Source organism: Rosa rugosa, chromosome 4, assembly GCF_958449725.1.
Source record: "Rosa rugosa chromosome 4, drRosRugo1.1, whole genome shotgun sequence".
NCBI classification, from domain to species: Eukaryota; Viridiplantae; Streptophyta; class Magnoliopsida; order Rosales; family Rosaceae; genus Rosa; species Rosa rugosa.
This window is the reverse complement of record NC_084823.1, coordinates 57,135,545-57,153,831: the sequence shown is the minus strand read 5'-3', so window position 1 is coordinate 57,153,831 and position 18,287 is coordinate 57,135,545. Positions and strand designations below refer to the sequence as shown.

Genomic DNA, 18,287 nt, shown 5'->3' with positions numbered 1-18,287 from the left:
ATCTACAAATATTTCTGGATTATTAAAGTTTTATCTTGACTTCCCATTCTTAGAGCAAGTTCACCGGGCAACCTTATGCCCGGGCACCACGTCAAAAGGAGGCTTGGGGGCAAGGATTTTCCACTGTTCATCCTTCCACCGGATCTGGGGCAAGACCACAGTGGGAGGCCCAGGGCACCATGGTGACTGAGGCCGTGACCCAGGCTGCCACGCTGGCCCAAGAAGAAGAGAAGAGGGGAGACGCGCTTCAGCTAGGAACTGCATTCCAGTTGCTTGTCCTCTAGCGGGGACAACCTTACAGGCGCGTGGGAGCCTCTATTTTGTCCGGTAGCGGCATAATGCATGATGAAGTGGACGGCTGGTTTTGTTTTTGAAGCCAAGGGTCAACAGATCTGGTGCGTGGGTTTTGAATGTGAAAATGATCCTACGGTGGATAATTAAGGACGAATGAAGGTGGAAAAAAAAAATCAGTTAGATTACAAAGGTAAGAAAAATAAAAAATTATAAAATTTCATATAAATACCTCACCTCCTATTTTATCTCTCACACAAAGAAAAAAAAAAAATCTTTTTTACTTCCTAAATTTTTTTTATTCCTATGATAAAAGTGTCGGTGGAGTTATTAAAAAAAAAAAAAAAACTAAAAACTCGTCGGTGGATATATCATTTTTTCTACCCAAAAAATTTCCTTTCGGTGGATTTTCAAAATTTTCATCAATAGTATTTATTTACATCATACAATTCTCATTTACACTTTAAAAATTAATAAAATATTCGATGAACAGTAATTGACTGGTGACCCTGACCCCAACGGGTGGAAGCAAAGGTCTAGTGGCAGTGAATAGTGTCCTGCCCTGGTGACCCAACGGGTGAACTTGCTCTTACAGAGGAAACAAATCTAGAAAGTTTTCTCTTGATTTTCCTTTCCCACGTAGGAAACAAATCTAGAAAGTTTTATCTTGATCTTCCTTTCCTTTCCTACAGAGGAAACATATTGGGCAGGGGCGGATCCAGCCACGGGCCAGGTAGGGCTCAAGCCCCACCGGGCTTTTTGGGCCCAAAAAAAGAAAAGAAAAAGTAGGTATATATCTTGGGTTTTTTTTTTTTTATTCGGGGAACACTCTTTTCCTCTCTCAAGCCTCCTGAAGTGACCGAACTCCAGCGCTATTCCTTCACTTCTTCTCCGTCTCCGAGCTCCAGCCTCCAGGTATCTCTCTCCCCCTCTCCGTCTTCTTCTCCTTTATATTCAGATATACCCTTTTTTTGAAGTTTCTGATTTCCGAATTCTGATCTTCAGTTCTTCCGTTTTTCGGCGGCTCGCGGCTCAGCCCTTGATCAATGTTCAAAATTGCTGGGTTATTCACTCCAGTCACTCCACCGAAAGAGGTATTCTAGTAAAACCCGATTCATCTCCAAATTGAAATTGTTAATTCTGATAAATCCCAGTTATTGGTGGGTTGGGTTTGCTGAATTTGTGCGTGTATGGAACTAAAATTTGTGCGTGTATGGATTAATTGGCATATAGGTAAGTATTATTGAGCATATGTGAATTTTCCTGGTGCTCGTATGTTTTGGGACTTACTACCATTATCGGAGTTAATAATAGGTTAATTCAAGCCTCCCACTTGTATTCACCGATACAATGTGCTGGTGCCAGATATTAGTGCACAGTAGACATCTCTGTTGACCTTTCAAGGTATCTATTTTCAGTTTAGATTAATTAATGTAAATTCCTTTTGGCATGTCTATTTTCAGCATTTCTGGAGAAAATGAGCATTACTTTACACCCACCAACCCTACAGCGCCATCAAAAACACCAGGTGGATCCTCTAGTGGAGCTGCGGTGGCTGTAGCGGCTAATCTTGCTGACTTTTCCCTGGGTGAGCTTCATCTTTTCCTTGTTTTTCTTAAAATGCTGTACATCCATTTTAACATATTACAGTACCAGGGCCGCAGCATATCTGGAAATTGGAAGGTACTGCATCATGTTTGGGTGTTTAGCTACCTAATTTATACTTGGTATAGGCTTATGACTTATTTCTTTTCTCCCGACCAGTTTCGTTCAAGCTGAGGCGGATTGTAGTCAGGCTATCAACCTCGACAAAAAGGTAACTTCTTTTCTCCAAAAAAACACGATATAATTCATTAACTAATAATTGTTATATAACTGACTTATTTATCAACTCCATCATTTGCATGCAAATATTTTTCTTGTCTTTTCTTTTGCTGAGTTTACTTTATGGTTGTTCAGAATGTGAAGGCTTATTTTCGAAGAGGCACTGCAAGGGAGGTGCTTGGGTACTATAAGGAGGCAATTGAAGGTCAGTTTGGCTTCTTTATTAATTATTTAACACTTCTAATGCTGTTCCATATCTAACAAGGAAAAAAAAGCCTGTAGAATTGTAATGGAAATAATATGAGCCGGATACATAGATATATTCTGGCTTGGAGTAAAATATTTCTCATCAGTTGTATTATCCTGCAGACTTTAAATATGCACATGTTCTTGAACCGACGAATAAAAGAGCAGCCGCTGCTGCTGATAGATTGAGGAAGTTATTTCTTCAATAAGTGATCAAGTCCATGCGCAATTTTTGGAAAGCACAAGAAAAAGTTTCTGGAAATCGGCAAAGTTCACTCCGCCTGGAAAGACAATTTATACAGTTGACAGTTTGCACAGCAGTTCTGATGAGAAGGGATGCTTTTAGGAGGGGGTCTGAATTATTGTTTGATCTGATAAGTTTTTTGAGCATTAGATTATTATCATTTATTATTGTCACAACATATGTAACTAGTCAATTTTGTTTCTCTAAATATTCTCTGTTGTAGCAATTCTAAGCTTTGAGCTGAGCTTTAAAGCATTTGATCATGGTTGAGCAAAGCCATTATGATATCATTTTCTCCAACTTCTTAATTTCTTTTGGTAGTTCAAATTTTTAGTAATGCATTATAATGTCATAATGCATGGCTCACTAAAAAGCATGCCGAAATATAAATGATCAAAGACTGATGCAACAACTGGAATGTGTCAATGCGTCCTTTGCATATACACCTGGATGCAGTGCCGACTCCAAAGGCAACAACACCAACGCGTACACTGCAGGTTACAGTGAACCTTTGCCCAATCTTGGAAACAAATAAGAATCTACAACTGCAAGGGAGGTTCGGGTGTTAAGGTAACACAAGTAAACGGAAAACAAAATAAAGAAAGCACATAATTCTCATTTGTTAATATCTCGTTGGTCGGTCTATTACATACTAAACTCCCAAATCCTCTACATACTAAACAAACTAATACCCGGGTTAGATCTGAGCAAGCTTTCTCTTATTAGCTCCACCCCTTTCCAAACTTTCTTTGATGCAGGAATAAGCATTGCCCATACTTTCTTTTGCTTGTTCTGGCAGGTTCAAGGGGGTCAAAGTCTCCTTTTCTTCAACTTCCGTTATATCTCTACATACCCTGAGTTGTAAAATAAAATCAGAAATCATATAAAGCAGAAGAAAAGATACTCCAGATTTTATTTAAATGACAAGAGGACACCGAAAAAGGTGATAAAGGAATCTATGGCTTGAAGGAGAAAAGTAACAACTCACCTTTTTTCTTCTTCTATCTGGTTCACGGGGGCAGCAATCCCTTCTTCTTCAGTTGGTCCCATATTCTTTTTTAACTGGATCAGGCAAAAAGAAAAGAAGAAAATTAAGCTTAAATGCAGAACTGCAGAAGCATAACACAACAACAATTAGCAACAAATCACCTCAAAAATATTATAGCTAGGCTGCCAAAGTTCTGAAAAATCTCATTTGCAAAACTCGTATATTCAAACATCCCGTCAAATACATGAATACCAACAATCTTTGTGAACCACCCGCCAAATAAAGCAAACGGTCTTTTATAAACCATAATCGAGACAAAGAGCACACAATAAAAGACCAGCAAAGTGCTTCAGAAAAGTACCAACATCACTCACTCCATCAAAAATTTGTAAACCAAATCTCATTTACAGAGGGGAAAAGAGTCAAATCTTGCTTTCTTCAAAGATTTCCCAATAAATTTGGAGGGAAAAGGGCAGCGCAGACACAATATTAAGTGCCGAAGGAGGCACTAAAGCCCGCAAACCTCTTTCAGCACTTAAAGAAGCAGAATATTAAGTGCCGAAAGAATAGGTTTTGGAGATCAGATCAGAGGGAGGTTTTCAGATAAAAGAGTAGGTAACAACTAACAGGGGTTTCATTTTTCTTTTCTTTTCTTTTCTTTCTAGAATGAAATAGACAGAACCTAGTGGCAGGGATGAGATTAACACGAATGAGAAACAATCCAGATGCACAAATTCCAATGTGAAATTGTCTGCAAATGTCCAAAAATGATTAAAAAGTATGCCTCATTTTTATATTACTAGGCGAGCCCTAGCTAACAATTTAAAATAAGACATGTTCGCTTATTGCAAAAGTTGGAAGCAGCAAAGGGACTCAAACCGCACAGTCAAATATACACTGAATAACTTTCTCAATTTGTTCGAAGCTGCAGCTCATTACTTTACTTCTAAGTTGATTTTGCAATACATGTTTTAAAGGCTGCAAACCTTAAAACCATTACTGGGCAAGTCCTTCACTAATTTGCAAATCTTACTCAGTACTTAATGTTTGATATTCCTTATAAGGTTCCTACATTTTGTTCATTAGGTCAAACAATACGTTCAATGTACACACACAATCAAAATGACACTTTGAGTTCACGCAAGCATACACACAATCAAAATGCCAAAAAACAAAACAAAAAAGGAGGAAAGAATTGCCTCCCCACTCCTTGACAAACTACATTCTCTCTTCTGAGCCTTTCGATAATGCACTTCCCTCCAAGGCCTCACAAAACCAAGAACAAACTGATACAACGAACCCCATTTTCCATACACCAAAATGAATTCCAACTCGTTCGAGCAACACAATCCCAACACCCTCATTTATAAGCAAAACCAAGCCATTGCATAAACAGAAACAAAACAAGCACCCTACTTCAATAGCAAATACACCCCGGAGATTGCAGCGATCAAACAACACCACCATAGTGAACAACATAAAAAGAATAGAGGAAAGGATTTGTGCATTACCAGTTGATTAACTTGGTCCTCAGCATCAGCCATATCCCCCTCCTGTGTCAAAGACAAAGACGTCAACATAAGACAACAAGGAATGGAGAAATAAAATAAAAGAGAAAAGTTACAAGGCTAATGCAGTTGTGTGTCAAAGATAATAGAGAGAGAAATAGAAGTTTACAAGGAGGGAGAAGTGAACAAAACATAAAATGAATAGAGAATCTGTTACAAGACAAGTAAGCAAGAGGATCGATCAGTACACACGTACCCTCTTGTCCTTTTTCCAGTCCTCATATTCTTCACGAAAAATGCTACTCTCGAGGGCGGCCTTCACCGTCTCCAAATCGTTGAGGGTGCTACACCTATCGATATGCTCTCTCACCCTTTTCAGGAAAAACATGATGCCCTTGGTATACATAAGGCATCCGCGGAGGTAGGGAATCATCATATCCAGGATCTCATCCTCCTCGCCTTCTTTCACACTCAATCCCTTCTCCCTGGACAGTGCCAACAAATCCTCGATGCATTCTTGTCTCGTTATTGGATCATCTTTTAAATCATCTATCTCCTCATCCGATTCCTCTTCCTTTTTCAAATCCTGATCCGAATCTTCTTCATCTTCAGACTCCTCCCCCTCCCCCGAGCCCGAGCCCGAGCCCTCCTCCGAGCTCGAACCCTCCTCATCCGCCGAACCTTCGTCCTTCTTCTTCTTCTCCACGCCGCGGCGGCGGTTTGAAAGATACTCGACAACTTCTCTAACCAACTTTACGTCGATCACATTCCTAGATTTTAGGAGCTCTTCTCTGATCGCAAAGGTAATCTCGCTGATCACTATTGTCCAAAAGCATTCCTTGTATTGTTTGAGGAACGAATCGATAGCCTCGACGGCTTTTGCGCGAGATAATCCATCTAGAGCGATCGTCACCCCTTTGGATTGGACTTGCCTTAACACGTCATTGGCCTCCGGCTCCGTCAAGATTATCGGTCTCCACTCCACCATCTCTCTGGCTCTATCTGATATCAACTCTATATATTATTGGTCCTTGACCCAAAGTGTTGGGTTGCAACGATAAAGACAAGGAAAAGGCAATTAATTCAAAGTTTAATCATCATTCATCAATCATCAATGCCCAGGAAAGAAGAAGAGGCCGCGTGGTACAGGACGGACCCATCACGTCCTTCCAAGAATACTGCTGGGCTACTGGGCCTAATGGGCCAATACCTAATAGGGCTTAAGGTAATTAGGTGGGTTGGTCCTAACACAAAGCACCAAAATAGATCAAAATCATCCCACTTACCCCAGTAACAAATTTTTGTTTCCACTAACACAATGTAAGAGAAAAAGACACTTTTAGGTTTAACTTAATTATAAAATTACGCCCATGCCACTAATAATCTCTCTCTCTCTCTCTCTCTCCATTCTTAAAAAAACTTAGGCCCCGTTTGTTAGCCAGGAAATCAAATCTGGATTGTGAAATAGTTTCTCATTCCATTAAATTGTCGTGTTTGGTTAAGTCATAAGTCTGGAAAGGAAAGTAAAATAAATGAGTTGACCGGAGTTCAATTCCATAAAAGAGGCGGAATAGAAATACCATCTAGGGTGTGGTATTTCAATTCATTTATTCAATGGAATTGAAAATTTACTTGTTTAGCCATTCATAAAATCTAGTCAATTAATAATTCTTATCTCCACTCATTCATTTTAATCTTCCATATTTAATTCGATTGGGCATTATTGGAAAATCATTAACAAATCAATTCTCTCAAACCATTTTCTAATCTCAAGTCTTGAATCCTTCCAAACACTACAAATGGAAATGCTAAATCAATTCCATTCCATTCTTGAAAGAAAAATTAGTATAATTCATTTTCCCACTGTAACATTCCGGTCAACCAAACGGGGCCTTAATGGGGTAAGTGGGAAAAAAAATCCCTAGAAATGGGGTAAATGGACAAAAACCCAAAAAGTTTTGTTTTGGAAATAAAAATTGAATACTGCAAAGGAATTCGTAAATGACACATATTTTAGTGGAAATTGAAGTGAGGAATTTAAATAACGAATTCCTTCGTTTTTTTCCACTGAGAAATTTAAAATTTCTAATCTGATAATGTCAAATGAGGGAATTGACTTTTAAGAATTATGAAATCCTCACTTTCAATTAAATTCCATCATTTTTTCCCTCATCCAAACACACTCTTGGAGTTGCTCTAAATATTCTATGCTATAGGAATTCTAAGCTTTGAGCTGAGCGTTAAATTAATCATTTGATCATGGTTGAGCATAGCCATTATGATATCATTTTCTCCAACTTCTTAATTTCTTTTTGGTAGCTCAACTTTTTGGTAGTCACAATGCATGGCTTGCTCAAAAGCATGCCGAAAGATAAATGCTCAAAGACGGGTGCAATAATTGGAATGTGATCGTTTGCATTATAGCCAGATGCAATGCCAACTCCCAAAAGCAACACCAACGCCTATGGCTCATGTTACAATGATCTTGGAAACAAATTTAGAAGAAATAGACATGATTTTCAGGCAACCTACAACTACGTACAAGGGAGGTTATGGAGTTAAGGTAACGCAAAATTCTCATGTAATCGAGAAACAAACAAAAAACAGCATAATTCTCATTGTTAATATCTCAAGTCGGTTTTTTCCAAACTATTACATACAGGGCCGGCCTTGCTGCTGGGCAGCGTTGGCGACCGCACAGGGCACAACAACGAAGGGGGCACCATATTTTTTAAATAAAATTTAATATATATATATATATATATAATTATATATATATAGTTATGTATAAATATAAGTAAAGAACATTAAAATAATATTGCAGATTTCTAGACGCAATTCTTTTCTTCTTCTTCTTCTTCCAATTGCACGCACGGCGTCATTATTCTAGCGTCTCTTACTCTCTCCCAAACCTTGAAATCAAGCAAATTCTCTTTTAAATGGTTTCTTTGGTTATTCAATCCTTCAATTTCTTCTCATCATTTATCATCACCCACTCTTTCTCCTTTCTATGCTTCTGTTTTTCTACGGTGTTCATACGAATCTTTGGCTTTCCATCGTTGCAGGCTGACATACAAATCAAAATAGGTATTAGATGTTTTTCAATTTTGATATTGGGGTACTTGATTTTTGGGTTCTGTTGATTTCTAACAACCTGCTAATTCGTTTTCAATTTTCAATATTAGGTGCAATTGGAAGTTAGAAAAGGAAAAACAAGAAGGAACAAAGTTGATTCCACGTTTTATTGTTCTATGCAAGTATTTACATTCAAAGTTTAGTGGACTTATATTTGGCTTCTCTTTAAATATCTCAATTATTGAAGACTTTTTTTTTTTCATTTCATCTTATTGATGAATATACAAGTTATGTTATTTTTCGCCTAGGACCTTGAAAAACTTAGGACCGGCCCTGATTACATACTAATTAAACTCCCAATCTTGAACATACTAAACAAAATACTGGGGCTAGATCTGGGCAAGCTTTCTCTTATTAGCTTCACCCCTTTCCAAACTTTCTTTGATGCAGGAATAAGCATTGCCCTTACTTTCTTTTGCTTGTTCTGGCAGGTTCAAGGTGGTTAAAGTCTCGCATTCTTCAATTTCTATCAAATCTCCACATTCCCTGAGTTGTAAAATAAAATAAAAAATCATATAAAGCATAATAGAAAGATACTCCATATTTATTTAAATTAAAGAGGAAACCAAAAAATGTGATAAAAGAACCTACATATGGCTTGTAGGAGAAAGTAACAATTCTCTTCTTAAGTGTTTTATCTGGTTCATGTGGGTAGCAATCCCTTCTTCTTTAATCGGTAGGATATTATTCTTTAACTGGATCAAGAAAAAGAAGAAAACTAAGACTAAACGCAGAAGCATAACACAACAACTATTAGCAACAAATCACCTTCAAAATAGATTAGCTAGGCTACCAAAATTCTGAAAGTTCTAATTCGCAAGACTCATATATCCTAACATCGATGTTAGGATATATGAATACATGAATACCAACTTATTTTTTGGACTATCCACAAAATAAAAACAAACAATCCTCTATAAACCACAAAGCGAGACAAAAAGCACAATAAGAGACCAGCAAGTGCTTCAGAAAAGTATCAACATCAGTAAAGAGGCACATGGTCATTCTCACAGCCATTAGCGATTAGTCAATCTATCAGACATTTGTAAACCTTTTCAGAGGGGAAAAGACTCAAATATTCTTGCTTCCTTAAGAGGTTTCCGAACAAATTTGAAGGAATAGGGGTGGTGCAGACACTAATAAGTAATGAAATAGGCAGTTAGGCGCGCACTATAGCCAGCGGATCTTGACTTGGGGTCCATTCTTTGGTTACCACCCTCACAAAAAGAATAGGTTTTGGAGATGAGATGAAAAAAGTCTGCAGATAAAATAGTAGGTAATAACGAGAATTAATCAACCTAGAAACAATTATATGAACCTAGCCAGGAAGCCTAGGAAAACAACTATATGAACCTAGCCAGGAAGCCTAGCAATGTACTAAAATTAGTTGTTTCTTGTTTAGCTTTGTGCCTGTGGTTCTTAATAGTTAATAGTACATATTTAAGAGGAAAGGTTTTCTGCATTACCAGTTGATGAACCTGGTCCTTAGCATCAGCCTTATCCTCCTCCTCCTGTTTCAGAACTTGGTCCTTAACATCAACCTTATCCTCCTTTTCCTGCTGAGAGGTCAACATAAGAAAACTAGGAATTGAGAAATAAAATAGAAGAGAAGTTACAAGGCTAAAGCAATTCTGTGTCAACGAGGTCAACATAATAGACAAATAAACTAAAAGAGAAGTTTACACACCCTACTGGTGATGGTCTGCTCTTTTTTCCAGTCCTCATATTCCTCTAGAAAAATGCTACTCTTGAGGGCGTTCTTCACCGTCTCCAAATCGTTGAGGGTGCTACACCTATCGATATATATGCTCTCTCACCCATGTCATGAAAATTGTGATTCCCTTGCGATACATAGGGCATCCACGAATGTAGGGAATCATCATATCCAGGATCTCCCCCTCATCGCCTTGTTTCATACTCAATCCCATATATCCGACTGCACACAAGCAACAGATCCTCCATGCATTCTTCTCTCGTTGTTGGATCATTAAAATCATCAATCTCCTCCTCCTCATAATCCATCACCACCTCTGTTTTCCCCTCCGCCACCGCCTCCACATCATCATCATCGGAATCCTCATCCGACTCCTGATCCGAATCTTCTTCATCTTCCAACTCCTCCCCCAATCCCTCCGAGCCCTCCTCGTCTTCCACATCTTCCTCCTCCAATCCCTCCTCGTACGAACCATCCTCCTCCTCCAAACCTTCCTCCTTCTTCTTCTCCACGCCGCCGTTTGAAAGATACTCAACAACTTGTCTAACCAACTCGACGTCGATCACATTCCTAGATTTTAGGAGCTCTTCTCTGATCGCTGTGCTGATCTCCGCGATCACTATTGACCAAAAACATTCCTCGTATTGTTTGAGGAACGAATCGATGGCCTCGATGGCCCTTGCGCGAGAAACTTCGTCTAGATCGATTTTCACCCCAATTAATTTGACTTGCCTCAACACGTCCATGGCCTCCGGCTCCGTCAAGATTATTGGTCTCCACTCCATCTCTCTTTCTTCCGATCCAAGTAACAGCTTTCATAAGCAGTTATATGTGTTGGGCCATCCCTCCTTAATTGGAGGAAGAAGAACGTGGGAGGCAAAGAAAGAAAGCAAGATAAAGAAAGTGGAAGACAAAAGGGAAAAGCATGCTGCAGGAAACATGGAAGGTGAAAGCAAAAAGAGAAAAGGTGAAAGTGAAAGGAAATGAATAGTGACTGTTCCTTTCACACCTCTTTTTTGTTTATAAAGAGCTGGAGAGAAAGAGAAGGAACGGCAGAAGTTCACAAAATCCTCTTATCGGCCAGCTTGTGTAGAGAGAGTAAAGGCAGTGAGTCCAAACTGCAGATAGAGAGAAAAACATCTTCATCCAAGTAGAGAGTGAAGAGTGTTTTACTACATGTTGAGAGTGTAGTTGTTGTTAGGTAGAAAAACAAGTGTGAGAGAGAGTTTCCTTCAAGTAGTGTTCTTGAAGTTGTGTATCTCTTGTACCCACATTATCATAGTGGAAGTTCTTGTTGTTGCTATCCCGTGGACGTAGGCATTTTGCTGAACCACGTTATATCTGGTGTTCACTTTCCTTTTACTCGTTTTATTTCTTTGCATATTATCCTTTTGTGGTTGGAGTTGTTATTTCCATTCTATTAATTTTTCCAACAGTGGTATCAGAGCTCTTGGTTCGTGAGGTGTTAGAATGGAAAGTTCACGGAGTACCATGATCCGACTCAACCACTCTAATTGGATTACATGGAAGTCGAGAATGGAGGATATTCTCCATTGCAAAGATTTGCATGAGCCAATAGTAGGAGAGGAGGCCAAGCCGGAAGGAACTTCAGTTCCGACTTGGACGAAGATGAACCGCAAAGCCATCGCTCATATCCGCGAATGGGTGGATGACAGTGTATTCCACCATGTGTCTAATGAAACCAATGCACGTGAATTATGGCTGAAGTTGACGTCCTTGTTCGAGAAGAAGACTGCTGCCAAGAAAGCATTTCTAATCAAGGAGCTTGTAAACATGAAGTACAAAGATGGTGTTAGAGTGACCGAGCACCTCAACAACTTCCAAAGTTCAATCAATCAATTGGCCACGATGGACATGAAGATTGATGATGAGTTGCAAGCCTTGTTGCTATTGGGATCATTGCCGGACAATTGGGAGACCTTTGTTGTAACTGTAAGTAATTCTGCTCCAGATGGTGTATTGTCTATGGATAATGTTAAAAATAACATGTTGAATGAAGAAACCAGAAGAAAAGCTTCAAGCTCGGACAATAGCCAAGTCTTTGTGACGGAGTATAGAGGAAGGAGCAAAAGCAGGGGACCCAAAGGCCATGGAAGGAGTGTGAGCAGATCCAGAACAAGATTCAATGGAAAATGCCATCATTGTGGTATTTTTGGCCACATGAAGAGGAATTGCAACAAGTTGAAGAAGGATCCGAAGGAGAGTCGAGATGGCAATACACATCAACCGAACGATGACACGAGAAACACTGCAGCTTCCGTGTCTCAAGATGAATGTGAGTTCCTTTGTCTTGAAGGTGAATGCTTACATGTTGATGATTGTTCCGGTGTTGCATGGGTCGTTGATTCTGGAGCCTCTTTTCATGCTACTCCACACTTGGAGTACTTCACTACATACCAAGGCGGTGACTTTGGGACGGTGAAGATGGGCAACGATGGTTACTCCAAGATTTCAGGAATTGGAGATATTTGTTTTGAGACCGATTTGGGCAACAAGCTTATGTTAAAAGATGTTAGACATGTTCCGGGTCTACGTCTCAATTTGATGTCAACCGGTGTGCTTGACCGACAAGGGTTTCATCATCATGGAGGTGATCAAAAGTGGAGGCTTACCAAGGGATCATTGGTGGTTGCAAGAGGGAAAATGTGTTGCACCCTCTATAAGACATATGGCAAGATATGCAAAGGAGAGTTGAATGTTGCAGACGACTCTTCTCCAAGTTTATGGCACAAGCGACTAGGTCATATGAGTGAGAAGGGATTGCAAGTTTTGGCAAAGAAGTCTCTAATTCCCTTTGCCAAAGGTACCTCACTTGACTCTTGTGATTATTGTTTATTTGGTAAACAACATAAAGTTAGTTTCACAAGAACATTTACAAGAAAGGAAAATGTATTAGACCTAGTACACTCAGATGTATGTGGCCCCATGGAAGTTGAATCAGTAGGTCATAATAAATATTTTGTCACTTATATTGATGATGCTTCACGAAAGGTTTGGGTTTATTTGTTGAAATCAAAAGACCAGGTGTTTCAAACCTTTAAGGAGTTTCATGCCATGGTGGAGAGGGAGACAGGAAGAACCCTCAAATGTATCCGTAGTGACAATGGCGGAGAATACACTTCAAACGAGTTCAGAGATTATTGTTCGAAGCATGGCATCAAACACGTGAAGACAATTCCTGGCACCCCACAACATAATGGTGTAGCAGAGAGGATGAACCGCACCATTCTAGAAAAAGTGAGAAGCATGCTGAAGACGGCCAACCTGGCAAAGAAGTTTTGGGGCGAAGCAGTGACAACCGCATGTTACCTTATTAACCGAACACCATGTGTACCGTTGGACTTGGAGACTCCCGAAGGCGTATGGACCGGTAGAAGCCCTTCATATTCCCACTTGAGGATGTTTGGGTGCAAAGCATTTGCACATGTGCCAAAGGAGCAAAGATCAAAGCTGGATGACAAGGCCATGCCATGTATCTTTCTTGGATATGGCAATGAAGAGATGGGCTACCGGTTGTGGAATCCAAAGACCAAGAAATTATTCAGAAGCAGAGATGTGGTGTTCCATGAAGGTCAAACCATTGCGGATTTTGACAAAAATGAAGTAGAACATGCAGACCAGCTCACCTACGATTCATCACCGCTTCAAGAAGAACCTAGTGACAAAGCTCAAGATATGGTAAATGAAGATGTTCCTGATATGGCGGAAGCAGAAGCAGCAGAACCTGAAGATAATGATCAGGGGGAGCCAAATCAGGGGGAGCAGCTAGAAAATGCCCAAGTACCAGTTCGAAGATCCAACAGAGAGCCAAAGCCAAATACCAAGTATCATTCTTCACAATATATATTGGTGACTAGTGATGGAGATAATCCATATTCCAGATACATTCTGTTGACCAATGATGGAGAGCCTGAATGCTTTGAGGAGGCAAAGACTCATGCAGACTGTGATAAATGGATGTTGGCGATGAAGTCTGAAATGGAGTCCTTATTGAAGAATGACACCTACGAATTGGTGGAGCTTCCTAAAGGCAGAAAATCACTCAAAAATAAATGGGTGTTTAAGTTGAAGAGAGACGAGAATGAACAGTTGACAAAGTTCAAGGCTCGCTTGGTAGTGAAAGGTTTTGGGCAGAAGGAAGGAATAGATTTTGATGAGATCTTCTCACCAGTTGTCAAGATGACTTCTATCAGAATTATTTTGGGCATGGCAGCTAGCATGGATCTTGAGGTGGAGCAGCTAGATGTGAAAACGGCATTTCTTCATGGTGATTTGGAAGAAGAAATATACATGGAGCAACCAGAAGGTTTCGAGGTCGAGGGAAAGGAGCACATGGTTTGCAAGTTGAAGAAAAGTCTATACGGGCTTAAGCATGCACCAAGGCAATGGTACAAGAAATTTGACTCATTCATGGTGGGTCATGGATACAAGAGAACTGATGCAGATCCATGTGTGTATCTCCAGCGGTTTACTGGAGGTAACTTCATTATTTTGTTGCTCTATGTTGATGATATGTTAATAGTGGGCAAAGATGTTTCTATGATTCGCAAATTGAAAGCAGATTTATCAAAGTCATTTGATATGAAAGACTTAGGGCCAGCTAAGCAGATTTTGGGCATGGAGATTACTCGTGACAGGCAGGCGAAGAAATTGTGGCTGTCACAAGAGAGGTATGTTGAACGGGTGCTTGAAAGGTTCAACATGAAAGAAGCTAAGTCAGTAAGCTCACCTCTAGGTAATCATTTCAAGTTAAGCAGATTATTATGTCCAACCACACAAGTAGAGAAAGACAAGATGGCAGGTATCCCTTACTCATCAGCTGTTGGTAGTCTTATGTATGCCATGGTATGCACTCGCCCTGATATTGCACATGCAGTTGGTGTTGTTAGTAGATATCTTTCTAATCCTGGCAGAGAGCATTGGGAAGCTGTCAAGTGGATACTCAAATATTTGAGGGGCACCTCAAAGTTGTGTTTATGTCTTGGTGGATCAGAACCAATCTTGGAAGGTTTTACAGATGCAGATTTGGCAGGAGACCTTGATAATCGAAAGTCCACTTCTGCATACTTATTTACATTTTCTGGGGGAGCTGTGTCATGGCAGTCCAAATTACAGAAGTGTGTTGCCTTATCCACCACAGAATCAGAGTACTTAGCAGCAAATGAAGCTGGCAAGGAAATGATATGGCTGCAAAGGTTCGTTCAAGAGTTGGGTGTGAAGCTATTCACTTGAGCAAAAATTCAATGTATCACCCTCGCACTAAGCACATTGATCATCGGTATCATTGGATCCGAGATGCAGTGTCAAAGAAGTTTTTCCAGTTAAGGAAAATCCACACCAACAAGAACATTTCAGATATGTTGACCAAAGTTGTTCAACAGCAAAAGTTTGAGTTTTGCAGAAGCGCGTCAGGACTGACGCATCCCTCCATTTAAGTCGGGAGGGGGAGATTGTTGGGCCATCCCTCCTTAATTGGAGGAAGAAGAACGTGGGAGGCAAAGAAAGAAAGCAAGATAAAGAAAGTGGAAGACAAAAGGGAAAAGCATGCTGCAGGAAACATGGAAGGTGAAAGCAAAAAGAGAAAAGGTGAAAGTGAAAGGAAATGAATAGTGACTGTTCCTTTCACACCTCTTTTTTGTTTATAAAGAGCTGGAGAGAAAGAGAAGGAACGGCAGAAGTTCACAAAATCCTCTTATCGGCCAGCTTGTGTAGAGAGAGTAAAGGCAGTGAGTCCAAACTGCAGATAGAGAGAAAAACATCTTCATCCAAGTAGAGAGTGAAGAGTGTTTTACTACATGTTGAGAGTGTAGTTGTTGTTAGGTAGAAAAACAAGTGTGAGAGAGAGTTTCCTTCAAGTAGTGTTCTTGAAGTTGTGTATCTCTTGTACCCACATTATCATAGTGGAAGTTCTTGTTGTTGCTACCCCGTGGACGTAGGCATTTTGCTGAACCACGTTATATCTGGTGTTCACTTTCCTTTTACTCGTTTTATTTCTTTGCATATTATCCTTTTGTGGTTGGAGTTGTTATTTCCATTCTATTAATTTTTCCAACAATATGTGCTCACGGTTTGGCAACTTTTTGTCATTTTGATTCAGTGTGCAAACAAATGTTGAACTAGCATCAAAACAATATGATAAACTTCTAATGCATACTATTTACAAGTCTGCGAGTCGAATTCAGGTCATTACATGTACTTGTATGATTCTAAGCAACTGAGTATCAAGGTAAACCTCAGTCAAAATCAAACAGATTTAGTTGTTCTTCTGTATAGTCTGGGAGTGAAGTTGTTAATCCCAGTGGCTGCCTTGGCCTTTTTGCTCCTGTTATTCTCCCATGATTATCAGGAATCTCAACCGAGTTTGCTGATCGAACCACTAATGGGTTGGCTGATGCTTGATGAATTGTCCTCTTCAGCCATTCTGAGCTCCTCAGCTACCCAAGTTACTTGTTCGGTATCAATAATGTCCTCTCTAACTGACATTTCAGTGATTCCATTATGAAGAGAAATGGAATATGCTTGATTGAGGTAGATAATTGATTACAAAGGAGAGCACATTTAAACTAGTACAAGCATAGAAAATCAGAGATGCCAAACAAGGTGTGGGAGACAAGATTTTTGTCTTGATGTATTTGCTCCAGATTTGTCTTGGCTCGTAGCATAAGGATGGACATTGGCATGCTTGTGAGCAGAGTACAGAATTGCTTCAGGCTTCAGTCTGTTCTGGTGCTTCATATATGGTAGAGTATCTTGTCTGATGGTCCACTGCATTGCTTTTATGTTTGCGAGGATTGTTGGTATGCTGATATTAGTTTTCAATCCTAAATTAGGATTATGCTTAGTTTCCAATCCCATACACTTAACACATTAGGCATATAGCCTTTTACACCAATGAAGGTTCTATCTAACAGCAGCAAATTGGCTTCCGGAGTGCATGTGACCAGATAAAATCCTTCCTAGCCTGGTGCCGTTTAGCCAGTTTCCATATGCTTCTCAGTATTTTCACTCCCAATCACTTGGGAATTTTGTCTCAGATATTTCATGATTCGCTGATATCTTTCATGTGCAGGCAGAATTTTTCTTGTGGCATCCACAACATTTAACTATAAAGAGTACAAACAATTAGGTTTTACTAAGAAACATAAGAATTTGTGTTACAATCTCACCTCTCGCACCCACGAGCAACAATAAAATGAGAAGCAACTTTTCTCTGTAATACAAGATGACAAGCAGATTGAATATAAGAAGATTGCCTACTTATAAGTTTGACTTACCACTGATGGGAGCAGGAGTATTAACTGACGAAATTGGAAATCTTTTGTGGCAAGAGGCCCACTATCCTTGGAAATTAATGACCTGTAAATGAAACATTTCATCAGTAAACTTCAAATGAAATAACAAGAAAACAGAAAGAATGTGGGATGTGGTGTGAGTGTATCTGGTTGGTTGCTCATAGGAAAATAAATACTTGTGACCAACTCCAACACAAGGAGATCTTATCTTTATTTTAACATTGTTGAGATTTTTGAAATTGAAAGGGAGAGCGATGTGTTAATTAAGAACATTAGTTCCCCAGAAAGGGGGTATGTGATTGAGGACTGGATCAAGCACATTGAGGGCACGTTTACTTACTTGGAAGGAAATGGAATGATTACAGGGTAAAAACATTCCTGCGTTTACTAACACATAAAGGAATCGGAATGATTCCGGGTAAAAGAATTCTTGCGTTTACTAACACATGAAGGAATCGGAATGGATGTAGGTCCCACCTCCTTATCAGGAATCGATTCCTGAATACTCAGGAATTCGATTACGAAGGGGGGAGATGGGTTTAGGAATCATTCCTCCGGAATCAATACCGATTCCTTTCTTCTCCCATTCCACTCGTCTCCGATTCATGATTATTTTTCATTCCAAGTAAGTAAACGTGTCATGAATATATATATATATATATATATATATTTTTTTTTTTTGGAAAAGGGGATCAATTAAGCTGCCCCATAGCTAGCCCAATGGGCTGAAAATAGACACACACAATCAATCTGTTGGACAGGCCCAAACAGACATAAAACTAAGACGAAAAATTAATTTCCTCCTGGGCTTCAAAAGAGTCAATATCAGGAAACTAATCAGTAAAACAATAAAAACTAAAGCATAGGCCCAATAAGAGGCCCAACCCACTACTAAAACCCTAGCTACTGCCGTCCAAACCGCGCCGCCGCCGCCAGCCACGAACCTTCGCCGAAGAGACGCCGTAAACTGAACATCCAGAAAATCGGTATTGGTGAACCGATGCCATCCAACTCCCAATACACA

The 18,287-nt window shown here is 39.7% G+C and overlaps 1 protein-coding gene and 2 long non-coding RNA genes across 8 annotated transcripts; 1 reads left to right on the top strand and 2 right to left on the bottom strand.

Moving 5' to 3' along the window:
- Positions 1-65: 65 nt before the first annotated feature.
- On the top strand, positions 66-2,895 carry LOC133743852 (uncharacterized). Of its 4 annotated transcripts, none has more exons than XR_009863288.1 (7): positions 66-484; positions 785-1,206; positions 1,297-1,385; positions 1,755-1,974; positions 2,056-2,107; positions 2,251-2,320; positions 2,485-2,895. It is a non-coding gene; the product is annotated as an uncharacterized LOC133743852 (long non-coding RNA). The 4 variants fall into 4 exon arrangements; XR_009863290.1 differs by having other exon boundaries at positions 72-484; positions 984-1,206; XR_009863286.1 differs by lacking the exon at positions 66-484 and having other exon boundaries at positions 656-1,206.
- A 115-nt stretch (positions 2,896-3,010) lies between these two features.
- LOC133743848 (uncharacterized) lies at positions 3,011-6,173 on the bottom strand. Of its 2 annotated transcripts, XM_062171903.1 has the most exons (5): positions 5,358-6,173; positions 5,105-5,146; positions 3,594-3,667; positions 3,298-3,459; positions 3,011-3,150 (listed from the first exon to the last, which is right to left on the bottom strand). In XM_062171903.1, the coding sequence occupies exons 1-4, from the start codon at positions 6,087-6,089 to the stop codon at positions 3,303-3,305; spliced, it is 1,005 nt and encodes a 334-aa protein (XP_062027887.1). In that variant the 5' UTR covers positions 6,090-6,173; the 3' UTR covers positions 3,011-3,150; positions 3,298-3,302. The 2 variants fall into 2 exon arrangements, with proteins under 2 accessions (XP_062027887.1, XP_062027886.1); XM_062171902.1 differs by lacking the exon at positions 3,011-3,150 and having other exon boundaries at positions 3,207-3,459; positions 5,358-6,172.
- A 2,235-nt stretch (positions 6,174-8,408) lies between these two features.
- On the bottom strand, positions 8,409-11,297 carry LOC133706975 (uncharacterized). 2 transcript variants are annotated; one of them, XR_009844847.1, is made up of 4 exons: positions 9,924-11,297; positions 9,703-9,795; positions 8,828-8,931; positions 8,409-8,722 (listed from the first exon to the last, which is right to left on the bottom strand). It is a non-coding gene; the product is annotated as an uncharacterized LOC133706975 (long non-coding RNA). The 2 variants fall into 2 exon arrangements; XR_009844846.1 differs by having other exon boundaries at positions 9,703-9,792.
- Between the last annotated feature and the right edge of the window lie 6,990 nt (positions 11,298-18,287).

Bases quoted from the DNA above. Each gene is read 5' to 3' on its own strand.
- LOC133743848 (XM_062171903.1), bottom strand. From the start codon at position 6,089: ATGGTGGAGTGGAGACCGATAATCTTGACGGAGCCGGAGGCCAATGAC. The intron at 5,147-5,357 runs GTACGTGTGTAC...TCTTTGACACAG, and splicing joins ACTGGAAAAAGGACAAGAGG to GAGGGGGATATGGCTGATGC. The intron at 3,460-3,593 runs GTGAGTTGTTAC...TTTACAACTCAG, and splicing joins CAGATAGAAGAAGAAAAAAG to GGTATGTAGAGATATAACGG.